The sequence below is a fragment of the Sesamum indicum genome, linkage group LG15, assembly GCF_000512975.1.
Source record: "Sesamum indicum cultivar Zhongzhi No. 13 linkage group LG15, S_indicum_v1.0, whole genome shotgun sequence".
NCBI lineage: Eukaryota > Viridiplantae > Streptophyta > Magnoliopsida > Lamiales > Pedaliaceae > Sesamum > Sesamum indicum.
This window is the reverse complement of record NC_026159.1, coordinates 2,107,211-2,123,455: the sequence shown is the minus strand read 5'-3', so window position 1 is coordinate 2,123,455 and position 16,245 is coordinate 2,107,211. Positions and strand designations below refer to the sequence as shown.

Here is a 16,245-nt window from a genome sequence, read left to right as displayed (position 1 = left end):
CTTTTGATTTTATTTAATAAACTGATACCCTCTCCTGAGGTTTTTCTTGTTTGATTCTTAACTGCAGGGACACAGCTAGAAACCTCCTCAACTTTACTTTACTTGGCTCTTTTGAATTCAAAGCTATTTACATCCTGCCATTCCCTCTAGCCGCCTGCAGAACTCATTGGGGGTACAATTTCGATGAACAAGTTCCAGCGTAGAAGCTGCTGAGACCATTTATCTCATAATGGATGTAAATTACATTTGAACTGGGTCTAACAAAATCAGTGATGGATGCAGTTGAACAACATCTGTATTTCCTACATACTTGTTAACTGTCTTCAGCACTCCATTTATCTATGGGAGAGTGGGTTATTGGAGCATTCATCAATCTTTTTGGCAGCATTGCCATTAACTTCGGGACTAACCTTCTTAAATTGGGTCATGACGAGGTACATTGAGCTCACCAGTTTTATCCCTAAACTGATTGCTGATAGACATGTCTCAATATTCTTATGGATTTCTCAGAAAAAGCTTTACAGTGGATAAGTGATGCTCATTTGTCCCGTTAAACTCTGTTCTTCATCTAGTAGTTCTTATATTATCTTTTGGTTCATCCATCTCATTTGGATATATGTAATTTCCGGATCATCTTTTAGTGCATTGCCCATTGCCTGAGTCCTTGAGAAAGCTACTGATTAAGGTTGGCTGACAGCTAGCACAAACTTTCTTGATTGGTATGGATCCATGACCCTGAGGTTGTAGGTGACTACAAGAACTTATCGGTGATAAGCATGATTGAAGACAGATTTAAAAGGCTTTTAATACCTTTTAAGTTTTAACAGGTTACAAGTTTTAGCCATTTAGTTTGTGAGAGCTTTGGCCACTCCGGTAAATTAAAGGAGGATGAAAAAAGTGTAATCTGTATCTTAAGAGTAGATGTTAATGAAGACTGAAGTATGGAAGAGAAGACTGGTTCTTTGAACTCATCAGGATCTGTAAGTCAGTTGGATGGCCAAGCAAGCTCTTTCTTTTGCCTCTACCATCCATAGTTGGCCTAAGATTAAAACAAGATGCAGAGATACCTGATCCCATGGTTTTCTTACATAATCTTGTTGTTGCGGAAGATTTTTGCATATATGTTATGGGGTGGTTTATTAGCAAGAGCACTGTACCACCTAGAACTTTTTTTTATTTTAGAATTGAATACTCATGAGCTAGTAAACAAATTTTAATAATTGCACAATATCTTGTGCTATGCTGATATTTTTAAAAGGGTCTCACCTTGGCCTTTCCGGCTTCTGTAGAGGAATACACAAGATGTAAAACAAGAAAAGAAGATTGTCTATATGTTATACTATGCTTATTCTCTTTGTCACTGACCTTTGTGTGTGTTTTATTTGCAGAGAGAAAGACATTCTGTAGTTGGCAATGATGGGGCAAATGGAAAAGCGTTAATGAAGCCTATTATATACTTCCAAACCTGGAGAATCGGTACCATTAGTTGCTTCTTGTTGAACAATTTAACAAGCAACATCTTTCATCAATTTTTTATTGGTAGCTAATTTGTTGTTAGTATATGCAGGTATCATTTTTTTCATTCTTGGAAACTGTCTTAATTTCATTTCATTCGGCTATGCTGCTCAGGTGTGTATGATGTAGAAAATTGGGTTTTGGCATGAACCATGTAAGAGGAGATCATATATGTTTACTTCTTGATGGCTAATAGATGCATGCCGGACCATTTGATTATTTTGTCAGCAACCCTTATATCTTGTTAAGTTTTATTTTGCCTTTGTTAATGTTCTTCCTTTTCTCTTTTTTTCTTTTTGGTCTTTATTTGTTTCTGCAGTCCCTTCTTGCAGCTCTAGGATCTGTCCAATTTGTTTCGAACATTGCATTTGCCTACTTTGTGCTGAACAAAACCGTGACTGTCAAGTATGTTTGGGTCTCAATTCTTAAGTTGATTATAGCTCTACTATAACCATATAGCAAAGTGTTTATCTCTTTTTCATCTGTTTTCACCCTATCTTTCTAGATGAGAAGTATCATCACGCAAATTACTTGTTCTACAGAGTACTTGTTGCCACAGCCTTTATTGTTCTCGGGAACATCTTCCTTGTGGCTTTTGGAAACCACCAATCACCAGGTATGTCATCTGAGAATTGAGGTTTAACATGTTTCTGATTTTTGTCGAACCTTTTTCTTCCTTTATATAGTTAGCTTCCTCTTCAGCATTAAATTTTGGGTAAATTACAACGACGTCTCTAAGGTTTGGTATAATTATGAATATCAAATACCTCTCTAATTTTAATGGCCATCTAGTAATTAACTCAATCCGTTAGGTTTTTATCCATTTTTTATGGTGAATTGACCAAAATGTCCTTGTGGATTAAAAATTATAATTTTATTTATTTTTTATTTTTTTAGGGATTAAATGGATAATTTTTTTATAATTTTTAAAATTTTTTCACCCATCCAGTTCAATTTTTTATAAGTTTTTAATTTTAAAAATATATATATAGTAAGAGCAAAGTTGACAATTTCATACCTCCATCCAAAGATTATATAATTTCATCAAACATCAGGGCGTATTTATAATTTTTCAAACAACGAGAGAGTATTCGTAGTTATGTCAAACCTCAAGAGAGGTCGTTGTAAATTACCCTTAAATTTTTAATTAAATACAAGCTTTTCTACTCTGGTACATTTTGGTTAATTGAACAGGGAGCTCTATAGGTTTGTCATTTCATTTGTTAAGGTCCTGTACATTCAGCAGTGAAATTTGCTTGGAACCAGAATCTTTTAAAGTATTTATTAGGGGTGATAAAAAAATATTCAAACCGCCCTAATCGAACCGTTTTTTATGATTTAATTTTCAAACCGCAATTCTGAATTTAGAGTAAAATCAAACCATGGTATTGGTTTGGTTTTAATTTAGAGCTTAAAAAAACCGCCAAAAATCGAACCGCGCCGCTAATAATTAATTTTTTAAACTATATATATAGAATAATTTGATAAAATAATTAATATTTTTAGAAGAATTTCATATTCAAATTATATAACCCCAAAATTCATATATTATCAGAGATCCATATTACAAAAAGTTTGGACTTTATAAAACAAAATGTGTTTATTCTTAAGCCCATTTGTTGATTTTTCCAATTTTTCATTCATTTTTCATCCTTTATTTTTTTATCCCCGTTCCCTCTTCTCTCTTTTGTCTCTCACTTGCCGTCTTCTCTCTTCGTTCTTTTCCTCTTCTCGTTTCTCAATGTTATACTCAAAATTGATCATATATTATATTTATTAATCAATATCATACATTTTATTTTAGATAATAATAAACTATGGTACTTTTATTTATACATTTAATCTTTATACAAAAACAAGCTTAATCAACAATTTAGTAAATTCTAATTTTTTTTATTTAATATGACACATATAAATTATTTAATATTTGTAATTATAATTTTTTTATTTAATTATAATTATTTAATATGATACATATAAATTTTTTCTTATGTTTTAATACTATTTGTAATCTCTTATACTTTTTAAAATTGACAAGTCTTAACAATTAACTTATGATTTTTAATATCTATTTGTGAGTTTTATACTTATATCAAGATACATAATATGCATTATGCAATCTATTTTATTACTTATACATTTATGTCAAAACTTGGTGATTCCTATGAATTAATCTAAAGATCATTATAATAGTAATAATGGTGATGATGGTTGAACAATTTTAATTATTTTAATTGTTATTTTATTATATATAATGAGATCAACAAGCTTAATCAACAATTTAGTAAGTTTTAATAATTTTTTTAAAATAATTATTTAATACGACACATTTATATTTTATGTTATGTTTTAATATTTATTTGTAATCTCTTATGTCTAGTGCCTACAAATTTTCAATTGCTTGGTCTAGAGTATTAATTACCTAGTATAAATTATTGAAGATTGACCAAGAATGTCTTTAATTTTCATTTTCTTTCTTGACAATATATTTAATATGTAAATAACTTAAATTTTGTTTGCCACATACAAACACTTGTTTTTTTTTCTTTTGTTAGTTTCAATATTTTATTTTTGTTATAAGTTTACAAACTGCCGGAAACCGCACAAAACTGCACCTTTGATTTTGGTTTTAAAAGTGACAATTTAAAAAATTATCTTATAAAACTGCCAAGAGCAATGCAATTTGAAAATAGCTATGAGAAAACTTGAAAGTGCACCGTGAGCACCCCTAGTATTTATTGACATTACTGGAAATACTCGTGTTGCTTCATGCATGGTAGCAACAAGGAAATTTTGATCCTGTGTAAAGTGTATATCTTTTCACATGTTAATCATCCAAAAAAAATTGCATCTTATATTGTTTTTAGATGTTATAGTAAGTTTCTATTTCAGTTTGAATTCACCACGAGGAATTTGTAAGCTTTGTGACAGGAATCACTGTAGATATTGATTAGAATACTTGAATACACTAACCATAAACTCCATTACAACTGAGAGTTCCATTGAATATTGTTTTAAACTGGGACCTTATATTCTTTAGAAAGGAAGTTCTCTTAACTTATTGAAACTACAGACAAAAGTAGATTGAATTAAAATATTGTTTTTTCATACTTTTGCTGAATAAGGTGTGACGCAGATAGCCAAACTGTATCATTTCTGTATTCTTGGTTGGAGAATGTATTATAGCTCAAGTATAAGTTACTTCTTCAATGGCAGGTATCTCTTTTAGCTGAATTAGATATGTGCAATTGAAATATGACCTTTACTATTCAGTCTTTGCTGAACTGTTATTTCAGATTAGGAGGACACAATAGTTTCCTATTTTGGAGTATTTAAACTATATAGTTGAATCCAATCATGTGATTGAGAAAACTACTCTTTCATTAAGGAATTTGCTTTAAAGAAACATACAATTGAATTGAGATCTTAGCCAGCAGCAGTACCATGCTCATTCTAACCATCATTGACTGACTGAAAATATCAGCACTATTTTAGGTTTGAAAACAGATTAATTTTGTCACATAGTCTCGAGATGCAAGTTTCTTTTTTCATCGCTGTCATCCCCAAAAGGGAAAAGATGTTCTTATATCATTCTACTGATGGTGTTTTGTTTTAATGTGGATCACCTTAAGAGAGTTACGCAACATTAATGTCCCAATTGAGACTTGTTTTGATTGCTTCTTTTCTCCCAACAGTTTACACACCTGAGCAGTTGGCAGAGAAGTATGGAAATGCTACTTTCCTGATTTACTGCCTGATTCTGGTTATTGTTGTCTGCTTGAATCACTCAATATATAGGTGGGAGGATATGGAAATTCAAAATGATAGGAGATAAATAAGGCTTATCTAATTTATTTTCTTTACATTAATGTCCCAATGACCAAGCACTATATTTGTCCTTGTAATCGGTCAATTCTGGAAATTACAGAAGAGGAGAACTGCTGCTTGCTGTTCCAGGGAATGACATTAAGCCCTACTGGCACATGCTTCTCCCACTTTCTTATGCTATTGTTTCTGGTGCTGTGGGATCATGTTCAGTGTTGTTTGCGAAGTCTCTGTAAGTTGTGCTACAATGTCTTTCCTCTACATACCAAAGACTTTTCAAAACATTTCAATTGCTGATTCTTACTTACTTTTGTAGATCTAATCTGTTGAGATTGTCCATCTCAAGTGGTTATCAGTTGCATAGTTGGTTCATGTACTCCATACTACTACTATTTTTTACTACGGCTGGGTTTTGGGTAAACATCAAACACATATCTAATTATTGATCTGGTGGTATACAAGTATGGTTTACGACATGAGTTGATGAATTATGTTTAATTGGTGATATTGTCTTGAAACATGTTTGCAGATGGCAAGGCTGAATGAAGGATTGTCTCTGTTTGATGCAATACTCATTGTCCCCATGTTTCAGATTGTTTGGACTTTCTTCTCCATTTGTACAGGATTTGTATATTTCCAGGAATATCAGGTTCTCCCTCCAGCCTCAACTCACATTTTCTAAGTTTGACATTGTGCGGGCAAGTCAGCTACTATTAGTTTTTTTTATAAAAAGAAAAATTTTTGGTTGTTGCAAATTCATATAATTGCAACATAGCATTTTTGGATTACTAAAAGAACCGTCACTTGGATCGCATAAAATATATATCTCATCTTTTGGGCTTAGTTCTTGAGACCAGATTCAGTTGCTGCAACCTAAGACCAAAGATTTATTGTTGACATATGTTAAGGTAGTTTTTTGAGGCTCTCAAATAGTGGTCTGCCTAAATGGGAGAATGCCAGTCTCCTCTGTGTTGCTGAGCATCGGGCAAAGTTTCTTATTGCTCAAGAATGCCTTAGAGTGGGTTACTATTAGTGGCACGCATTTAATAGCAATTAAGTCCATATGCCTAATTGGCTAAGTTATTTCTATGAGAACATTTGATTGTACTTCCTAGATTATTCTCATCTGATTGGCTAAGTTACTCCTGTAGTTATATGGCTTCAGATTGTTTAGTTTGTGCCATTTGCCCTGGTAAATTATTGCAACCTTCTTATTCTCTTTCATGAACTTGAGGATGATATGATTAACTAATTGAATATTTTTTAAGCAGGTATTTGATGCATTACGAACTACAATGTTCATACTAGGAATGATTTCTGTATTCATAGGCATTTCTTTGTTGGCACCTGATGAATCAAAAGGTATGCCAATAGTCATAGGCTTCCCTTTCATAATTTTATTGCGACATTTTCTGAATATAGTAAACATTTAGTGATTTTATCAGGAGGGGAAATCAAAGATACAGCACTGGTTTCTGTTACTTCAAATCATCCAAACAATGCGGACAGGTATGGCACAATTTTGTCGAGGACTTGACTTGCTTGATTTAACTACTAGTCTCACCTTTTTCATTGGTATAGACAGGTGATCCTTATCTTATGTAGAATCGACTACTTTCTCCTTTATGCCTGTTGGCCAAATTAATACTAGTTTGACTGCGGTTGTTCTCATCTGGACTTACAATGTGCAATTAATTACAGACTTATCATGCCAGCTGGAGATTCACAAATTAAAGACATGAAATCACTTCTGCGCATGGTGCAGATGAAAGCTGCAAGCTTGATTGTCAAGACTAAGGTTCTGACATTGCTTTGTTAGCTCTCTTGAATTGATGGTGAATATAAGTAGTAATAATACCTGCAAAACTTGGTCTTTGTACAGGCTGCTTGTTCATTATCATTGGGTTTGGGAGAAGAATCAATTCATGCATCATCAGTTCTTGTGATGCCTATGGTTCCATCTAAAATAAATGGTTTCAGAGGGAATGTTCTCGATGGGACCAAGTTATTCTCCTTTAGAGCCCCAGGTTGGAGTAGGATTGATGAGGATGGTGAGCATTTACTGGGAACAAGAACGCTTCCATAGAGCATGTAGGACTGGTTCACATGCACAACATTCATCCTAGACTGACTTTTATACTCTGTTTCAGGCCTTTGTATTTTTGAGAACTCAGTTGGATATGTTCTCATTGTTCTGGAAAAGGGAACTTCTAATCTCGCTGTTTTTAGCTTTCCCGTGAAAATCAGTCGAAGTAGTTAATCAGATATGTGCCCGAGTGGTTTCCTCCAGGATACTGTTTTTTACCAAAGTGGTGCATAATTAGAAAAATTGGAAAACTTTTAGTTTCCTGCAAGATACTGTTAATGTACCGCATGAAGCATGATATCGAGTAAATTTTAAGTAAATCCGGAAGTGGACAGGACAATAGTACTGGAAAGATAAGCTGTCGAAGGAAGAGAAGGTTAAGAGAAGGGATAATTGCGCCGTCTGTCTTTAGTGTGTGTGTTTTTGGCGGAAAGTCATGGCGTTGCGCTGGGTGTTTATGGTTGGCAAAAGATGAATTCCTACTACTCTGGGGCCGCCAAGTCACCAATAGAATTGACGGCTGATTATTATGTCTTTCGTTGGCTTCGGGATGAGTGTCAGTGATTGTTTGTCCTATGTGGATGTCCAGGGTGTAACCATGTGGTTCCCCATCCGCCTGAACTCCAGGTGGGCTGGGGCACTCTACTGGGCTTCTCTTGGTGTTCGCTGACTAAGGTTCTTTATTGGTCACCTGGATGTATGTGTGGCTGGGCATGCGTGTGGGTGGAAGACAAAAAAGAAAAGAAAAAAGAAATCGCTGCCCTTTAAGATAATCGATAACTATATAGAGAAGCGTCTGTTCAGAAATTCTCATAACAAATTAATTTATAGTTAAATCATAATTAAATCTTCTTTTAACATTTATTTCTTTTTTTAATTGTAAATTCAATAAGTACATTTAATAGCTTAAAAGATTTAGTTCCATGAAAATATTTATAATTTTATATTTCAAAAATTCAAGAACACAAGTCAAATGTGCCGATGTTGCCAATTTTATAGTTTTCTGAAATAGAGAACTTATCATCAACAATGATTCTGGTGTATGTGGCATACTGAAATGTGTGTAGATCTTTTTAAATAATTTTAAGTTTGGAAGATTTTAATTAGTTTTAAATTTGAATTATGATTTATTGAATATATTGGTATATTTCAATTTTTTTTAATATTAAGTAATTCAAAATACTATTTTTAAATTATTCCCTCAAATTGAAATCTATCAATTCAAATATACTCTTAATTAATTCTGTGCAAAAGAATTCTTGTTTCCAACAGAAACACATTGGAAATATGTCTATGTGTGTTGTTTACATTACAGAATATAATACAATTATCTCAGGTAAATTAAACCTTAAAAGTTTTACAACTTGTCTTTCTTCAAATCCCGTCAAATTTAACTAATTCCCAACAGTCAAAAGGGGGTATTATTTAAACTAAAAGAGATGGTTTAATTTTTTATACTAACAGATAGGAAGCAAGAAAGATGATTAGACTGAGAACTAGGAGGATGCGGGCTCGGATTGGGACTTCTGCAATCTAATGTGGTAATGAAATCATTTAATAAACAAGTCAGCCACCTGGTCTATGTCGTCCTCCAGCCTGAACTCCTTCCCTTGTCCCTCTTTTGCATTCTTTACAATCTCTATAACAGATATCGAATGATCCTTCATTTGGTTGTCTTCAATAAACGAGTGTCTCAAATTTGGATTCTCGTGATTTTCCTCTGCCAACTGCGCTATGCTGACTGGATTAGTAGCATTGGATCTGTAAGTAGGAGTGGCATAGTTGTGAGATTGGTAATCCTCAAATTCAACTGTCGTGGACAGGTTACAGTATTTCTGCAGATGCTCATCATCTTCCTTTGTTCCCATCTTGCCGTCTGCCAGCTGCACTATGCCCGCTGGAGCTAAAGCAATAAAGTTGTTAAGATGTGCAGCAAGGGTGTCTGACTGGTAATCTTCAACTTCAATTGCGTTGGGCAGGTTAGAGCATCTCCTCTGATAGATGAGATGCGGGACCACCTTGTTATCCCGCAACAGAAGCCAGTGCATGATGAGAGGAGTCTCCATAGCTCTCATCTTAGCTTTCATGGACAAATATTTGGAAACGAGCATTCCCATTACCTTCTTCAGCATTTTGGTGGAGTCAGTTTGAACCATATTTTACAGGTATTAGCAGATGGACGCTGGAGAGGCTCATATGCGACAAGTGTCTTAACAATTTCAAGGCCTGGCTTGGCTTCCACTTTTCATCGTACCCGCGTGATGGTTATGGAAAAGAGGGAAGGAAGAATCGGTTTCCTTTTTTTTTTTTTTTCCTCTAACAAAGAGCAAAGCGAAAGTGAAAGGCTAAAGAATAAGTTGGCTTCCACTTTTCATCGTACCCGCGTGATGGTTATGGAAAAGAGGGAAGGAAGAATCGGTTTCCTTTTTTTTTTTTTTTCCTCTAACAAAGAGCAAAGCGAAAGTGAAAGGCTAAAGAATAAGGAAACAGAAAAACAGAACTGAGAAGAAAAAGTAGTTCCCAAGGAAAAAGAGAAAAGCAGGAACACAAGCGACAAGGGCTTGGTGATGCCGCCCATGTAAATTTGTCTTCACATAAGCTGTGAGTCATTATATCACACATGATATCATCATGTGTTAATTTAACTATTCACAACTTATATGAATGCAAATTCACATGAACAGCACCAAATTTCCCAGTGATGAAAGTACTAGTTTTCACTCTTTATCTCAATAACTCTCTGCTGTATCTTAGATGGTCATTCGTGAAAAGGAGAACCAACTTAAAGTCAAGAACATGATGCTATGTATTCTCATTCCATAGCAAGGGCCATCCACAATCTACAGCCTAGTGTTTGCCTTCATGCCAACAACCATTCTAAGGAAAAGAACAACCAATCTAATGCAGTCAGGAAAATTATAGAATCTAGGTTTCAGTACAACATAACATCACTTGCAATAGCATGTGGTTCTTCTTTGTAAATTTCAATTGTCTGCAACTCTAATCAGAATCTTCATACATTTCACCTTCATCGGACACCTCATCAAATGATCTTATGTCAAGCTGATAACGAAGAACTCCCCCAATCCCACCAAATCCCCTGCAAAATTGTGACCCCTCCTGTGATTTATTTGTCACAAATTCAAGCATGCAACCAAACCTTCTGTACTCATTGGCAAACCACTCAAGCAATGGCATTTTTTCCTGAACTTCCAACTCTGCAGAGGTGGCCATGTCCTTAAAATTACTCTGATCAGACTCTTGCTCCTTTTTCAGGTGCTTAATGACCATCTCACCTGTGACACTGTTTTTCAAAACATATCTAGTTATATCCAGATTCTCCCATACGATCAAGATTTCCACAGCACCCATTTCCAGAGTCTTCAATGTATCATCTACACCAAATACATATTTCCCAGTGTCCTGACTGATCTCCTCGAAATACTTACCAATTAAGCGTTTCTCCTGAATGAACTTAACATTGGAAAGAATTTCCGCAGACAACTCAATAGCTTGATTGAAACCATTTTCCCCGCCATAGGAAACATCAACGACATTAAGTATCTTAGCCTGTAATCGGGGATCAAACATATCTGATTGGCTCAGTTCAGTCTTGAAGTCAGCAGAACCAGCAAGTATAAGGCCGGCGACATTAGGCTGGCTGGTATTTGGATTAATGAAGAACTGTGTAGCAAGTTCTGCAGTCTTTCTGACATAGTTGTGCCGTTTCTCCATCCTCAGACGTGCAAAACGAAGAGCTGATTGTCCTCCACGTCCATGCTTCTTTGGAAGATCAACAGTAAACTTATGAAGGACCTCTCGTGTATTTCCACTTAATGTGCCGAAAAGGGTGCCATTCCCATCCATGACTATAAAACCAAATTTGTCATCAGATTCCAAAAGTTCATTTAAAGCTTCTGTATGAAACTTGTTATCACACAGGTATAAAGATGCATTTATGGGTTTAAAAGGCTCAAAATCAATTGTCACCTTCTTCTCCTTGCCATCTTCAGTAACAATAGTTCCAGTGTAAAGAACCAAGCCATTTGGAGGAACCTTATTGTAAAGTTTTAGCCGCTGTTGGGCTGAAGTAATAGCGCCAAGTACCGATTGACGATTAACCCTACTTTTGATATTTGAAGCTGTTCCAAACTCATCACCAAGCATCTTCGTAACCCTTGAGATCTGATCCCTGGGAGGCATTATAAGTGAAATCATGCTGGTTCCATTCCCTCTAGCAGATTCCAATGCCTTAATCAATTTCTTGATTTTCCAAATCTCAATGTTTTTATCAGATTCATGACCATCTGCCATTTCAATTCAGACTAAGCAAGAACCAAAAAGCCTGCAAACATTGTGCAGAAATACAGGCATGGATCATCATAACTTTAGAAGCACAAGAAACAGTACTCTCATTGTTAATAGAATTTAAGAGATATGTTACAAGTACTATATTGAATACTCAAAAAATTATGAACAAATAACTATCATATATTTTGTCAACAATATATATCTAGAAAAAGAAGGTCCGTATAAAGTATAGCAGCAAGCATCCTTCCATATATAATGACGCATCCACTAAATCATAGCACAAAGCATTTGAATAAAGCAAATATAAGCTCTATTATAATGATAGAGAGAAGATCCAAAACAATACAGTAAAATCAGAAACAATTTGCTATAATATCTGCCTATTACACGGCTAATGTCGTGGTATATGCTCATTCCATCAGATATTACCTGAATTTTGGGATAAGTGGCATTTGCATCCTCGAATTATAGAAGTTTTGCATAATGCAACCTTAAATTGAAAAATAGCACTTTGCACCTTTTAATTATATATTTATTGGCACCATGCACTCTACAATTGTTTCCAGCGACTTTTCCTTCCGGAAAATTATCTCAACATGAATATAAAAGATTTTTTGTTAATTTAGTTATCTTCCCTCCAAACTACAATTATTTTTGGCACTTTTCACTTTTAAAATAGATCATCCTTTATAAACTTGCACCCCCGAAAACACATATTAGCTTGATCTCTTTTAACTATAACCCCCGTTTTTTTTCATTCTCACCCACTAATACTACTTATTTTGATGCTCTCAATTCAGCAACATGCTCCACTTATTTCTTTAAAATAATTCATGTCAAACATTATAATATATTTTTCTTAATTTTTAAGGCTTGATTTTATTTTGAAAAATGGTAAGAAAAAATTACAAAGACTGGAGTGTATATTATAACTAAGATTACACAATATAGAGATAAGAGCCATACTTAGAATATAGGACCGAAGTAATAGAAATAGAGACGATAAAGAGATCATAAACTATGGAAAAAAAAATTATCAAACAATAATAATTACTAAAACCTTTTATATTCATACTTTATTTTGGAAGGGAGATAATTAATATTCGCTGGAAACAAGTGGCGGATGCAAGGTACCAATAAATATATAATTAAAGAGTATGCAGTATTATTTTTAGAATTTAAAGTTGCATTGTACAATCACTTTACAATTCGAGGGTGCAAAATGCAAATTATCCTGAATTTTTTTAACCGATACAAATAAATTCGGGGAATATCGGATATCGATATGCCATTACAAAGAGAAATACTTATAAAGGAGCCGCATAGACCTTCAAATGTGAAATGAAAGGGGGAAAACGTCAAAATCAAAGAAGGAGGTCTAATCATATCATCCATTGGAACCAATAGATGAAACATATATGAATTCTTTTAATTAGCCTATAACCATTTTGTTTTTACCAACCAACAAGTAGAAATAACAAGATACAAGTAGTAAGCGAGCAAGTTGAGTACACGCAGATCCCAATCAAAGATATTAGTAGTTATCTTTATATTTATACAACCATGAAGAGTACCTGAAAGAGATTGTTTGGCCGTGGCCGGAAATGAAGCAGCTTCTGACTGAGGTAGACTTTTGAGGCCAAGGAGGAGATGGAGATGGAGACCACCTAAAACCCTAATGGCTAATACTTTACGTTTACCAATTACCAATTACCAGTTACCAGTTACCAGTTTCCCTGTTTTTTTCTAATATATATATAGTATATCTGTTATATGTTGTTTTGTGGTTGGTTGCCGTCCATTCCTCGTGGAGGGTGTGAGCATGATATCTAATTTTAAACGACTCTAGAAATAGAAAAATTGTAGTAATAATCACTTATATTAATAGAAAGAAATTAGAAGGGTTTTTATCTGTATGGTTCACGTGTTCCATTCGTGATTATTAATAAAAATAAAAATAAAAAGAAAGAAAAAACTATAAGGCGTTCTTCTAATAATTTCTCTCCTCACTTTGGGCATACACACTAAGGTGAGGTAGGTCGGAAGTTGTAATTCTGTTTCTTGATCTCGGAACGATCTTGATATCGAGTTTTGAGTGAGATGGCCTTGCGTCTGCAAATTGTGGCGTTGAATAACTGCTCGCCGGTGGCGACTCCTATATTAGCTCCGTTTAGCCGCCTCCGCCCCCACCAGAACCATCGCCTTCCTAATTGTACTACTACCACAGGGATGAAGGCTAATTCATCGAGACTTGATTCTACTGGTAGAAAGACGAGCTCCTTTCGATGTTATTCAGGTATCTCCTACCAAATTTCCTCTGTTTTGCTCTCTTCCCTTCCCATGCCCCAAGTAATTGATTAATTGAAATTGATTTATCATTTATGTCTGATCTCAATTCTCTAACTCCACAACCTAACTATACGTACTCTGTTGTAATTTGGCACCTCCGTTTAACTCAATCCAAGTCTTTCCTCCTTTCCTAAGTGTTTTAATCATCTATCTTAATGGTGGAATCCTGTCGTATTTGGTTTGGTATTGCTACCGCACATGACTTCGAAAGTCATGATGATATTACTGGAAAAAGCAACATTACTTTATTTATTTTATCATAATTTTGTTGGAATATTGCTAATTCAGTTGATTGTAATTTAGTTGGTCTTTCTGTGTTTGTCCTTAATGCTGCTGCAGCTCTAACGCCTGAGTTGAAGACTACCTTGGATAAAGTTGTTACCTCACACAAGGTAGTTGTCTTCATCAAAGGAACTAAGGAATTCCCCCAGTGTGGATTTTCAAATACTGTTGTGCAGATACTGAAATCCTTGAATGTGCCTTTTGAAACCATAAATATCCTGGAAAATGAAATGTTACGTCAGGGATTGAAGGAGTATTCCAGCTGGCCAACTTTTCCGCAATTGTACATTGACGGCGACTTCTTTGGTGGCTGTGACATTACTGTAGGTAAGCCTATATTTTTATCCTTCTTTCGTGCATTATCATGATGTTATTGTTGGCAATTGGTTTTATGATTCTTCTAGTTTCGTTTTTTTTTTTTTGGTCCCCCTTAAGTTTCAAGCCGTACAGGAACCCAAATCGGATCATTTATTATAATTAACTTCCTGTAATTTGTTTGATCTTGTAGTTCACATTTTCTTACTGACATGGAAACAAATTATATCTTTCTAGTTCTCTCAAAGAAATGGGGACTAATTACCTATGATTTCCTGAGATTTAGAATGATTAACCTGCTTCTCAGTTGGGAAAATCACGATGATTTTACAGCTTGAGTCTGAAACAGACTATAATAACAATGGTGTTCAAATTTATGTCCTGATCAATGGGAGCAAAGAGATTGAGAATGAGACTAGGAAAATGTTAATGTAGTCAGATTAAGATACAGTCGTATACAGGCTTTGCTCTAGCCTCCTGTGCTCGACAACCATACTCCCTAGTTCAAATTAAGACATGAGCTTGCTTATGCCCTTCCATGCTCAACAACCATACTCCTTCCTTCAGATCAAGAATCAAGGTATAGGTTTTCTTGTAGTGTTCTTGCTTAACAGCCTTTATCCTAGCTTAGACTCAGTCCAAAAGTGTTTCTTGGGCAACACACTATAATCATTGGATTACACAAGTTAGGGAAGAAAGAAGAAACTGCTTATAATCAGTGGAAACATCTAACAAGGAATGTGGAAGAAATTGGAGGTGTTCTTCGATTATGCTTAGTCATAGACAAAAATTTCCTTTGAAATGGTTTGGTTGTAGACTGTAATTTGCAACTTGCTTTAGCAAAATTTCAGTTTTAGGTTTTCATGTAATGGAAGTCTCACATATTTCATGAATTGTGAGAACAGAGGCATACAAGAGTGGGGAGTTGCAAGAGGTATTGGAGAAAGCGATTTGTTCCTAGCGCTTTAAGGCTTGGGTTACTTGGTTGGAGCTAATTGTTTCTAAACCAAGCCACACCCGGAATTGTTCTTTTCTTTTTATATGTTGTTGCTCCTTTATATAACAATTATTTGTATCCGACCTTTCAAAAGCTAGCCACAGGTTCCTTTATTTTATCAAACACTTTGCTCTCTGATTTTACAGTTGGAATTACATTTAGCTATTAACTCACTTTTCGATTATGCTAATAATCAAATGATAGGATGAAAGAATCATAACCCACCCCTGTTCTACCTCTAGACCATTATGGAAGTTTGAATTTCTGAAAAAGTTTTTAGAAATTTCCACATTCTTGTTATAACACTAATTAATAACTATTCTATGAGAAAAGAATCTTTTTTCTTTTCTTTTTCTTGGCTATTTATTCTATAAATGTATTCTAGAAAGAAAGAGCAAGAGGGAGAAGAAATACTTGATTGAAGTGGTTGGGCCCAAGTTAGATCTCAGTTAGTGGAGTTCTTCATCAATTATATATTCCAATTCAGGATATTTTTTCACTCCTTTTCCTCTTCATTTGTTTTCGTGGGAAGATGTATAAAAATTATTCTGAAGACAACCTTTTT

General features: G+C 34.6%; 4 protein-coding genes across 11 annotated transcripts in view; 2 read left to right on the top strand and 2 right to left on the bottom strand.

The window, feature by feature from the left end:
* The window catches only part of LOC105177499 (probable magnesium transporter NIPA8), an 8,509-nt gene extending 815 nt beyond the window's left edge, over positions 1 to 7,694 (top strand). For 4 of the 7 annotated variants that reach the window (XM_020699213.1, XM_020699211.1, XM_020699214.1 and 1 more), the window contains exons 3-15: positions 68 to 434; positions 1,389 to 1,476; positions 1,568 to 1,629; positions 1,835 to 1,920; positions 2,058 to 2,131; positions 5,211 to 5,313; positions 5,444 to 5,572; positions 5,657 to 5,756; positions 5,870 to 5,989; positions 6,612 to 6,702; positions 6,774 to 6,849; positions 7,042 to 7,138; positions 7,223 to 7,694. In XM_020699213.1, the coding sequence (XP_020554872.1) occupies positions 342 to 434; positions 1,389 to 1,476; positions 1,568 to 1,629; positions 1,835 to 1,920; positions 2,058 to 2,131; positions 5,211 to 5,313; positions 5,444 to 5,572; positions 5,657 to 5,756; positions 5,870 to 5,989; positions 6,612 to 6,702; positions 6,774 to 6,849; positions 7,042 to 7,138; positions 7,223 to 7,426 (1,323 nt within the window). In that variant the 5' untranslated portion in view covers positions 68 to 341 and the 3' untranslated portion in view covers positions 7,427 to 7,694. Of the gene's footprint in view, positions 1 to 67; positions 435 to 1,388; positions 1,477 to 1,567; positions 1,630 to 1,834; positions 1,921 to 2,057; positions 2,132 to 4,640; positions 4,732 to 5,210; positions 5,314 to 5,443; positions 5,573 to 5,656; positions 5,757 to 5,869; positions 5,990 to 6,611; positions 6,703 to 6,773; positions 6,850 to 7,041; positions 7,139 to 7,222 lie in introns of all 7 variants that reach the window. The other 3 variants (XM_020699215.1, XM_011100687.2, XM_020699216.1) reach the window with 3 other exon arrangements.
* On the bottom strand, positions 8,977 to 9,582 carry LOC105177521. The gene has a single exon (XM_011100706.1). The coding sequence runs from the start codon at positions 9,580 to 9,582 to the stop codon at positions 8,977 to 8,979; it is 606 nt and encodes a 201-aa protein (XP_011099008.1).
* On the bottom strand, positions 9,844 to 13,539 carry LOC105177498 (eukaryotic peptide chain release factor subunit 1-3). Its single transcript, XM_011100685.2, has 2 exons — positions 13,312 to 13,539; positions 9,844 to 11,771 (listed from the first exon to the last, which is right to left on the bottom strand). The coding sequence occupies exon 2, from the start codon at positions 11,738 to 11,740 to the stop codon at positions 10,427 to 10,429; it is 1,314 nt and encodes a 437-aa protein (XP_011098987.1). The 5' UTR covers positions 11,741 to 11,771; positions 13,312 to 13,539; the 3' UTR covers positions 9,844 to 10,426.
* On the top strand, positions 13,684 to 15,853 carry LOC105177497 (monothiol glutaredoxin-S7, chloroplastic). Of its 2 annotated transcripts, XM_020699069.1 has the most exons (4): positions 13,684 to 14,033; positions 14,426 to 14,478; positions 14,611 to 14,695; positions 15,589 to 15,841. In XM_020699069.1, the coding sequence occupies exons 1-4, from the start codon at positions 13,838 to 13,840 to the stop codon at positions 15,642 to 15,644; spliced, it is 390 nt and encodes a 129-aa protein (XP_020554728.1). In that variant the 5' UTR covers positions 13,684 to 13,837; the 3' UTR covers positions 15,645 to 15,841. The 2 variants fall into 2 exon arrangements, with proteins under 2 accessions (XP_020554728.1, XP_011098986.1); XM_011100684.2 differs by having other exon boundaries at positions 13,687 to 14,033; positions 14,426 to 14,695; positions 15,589 to 15,853.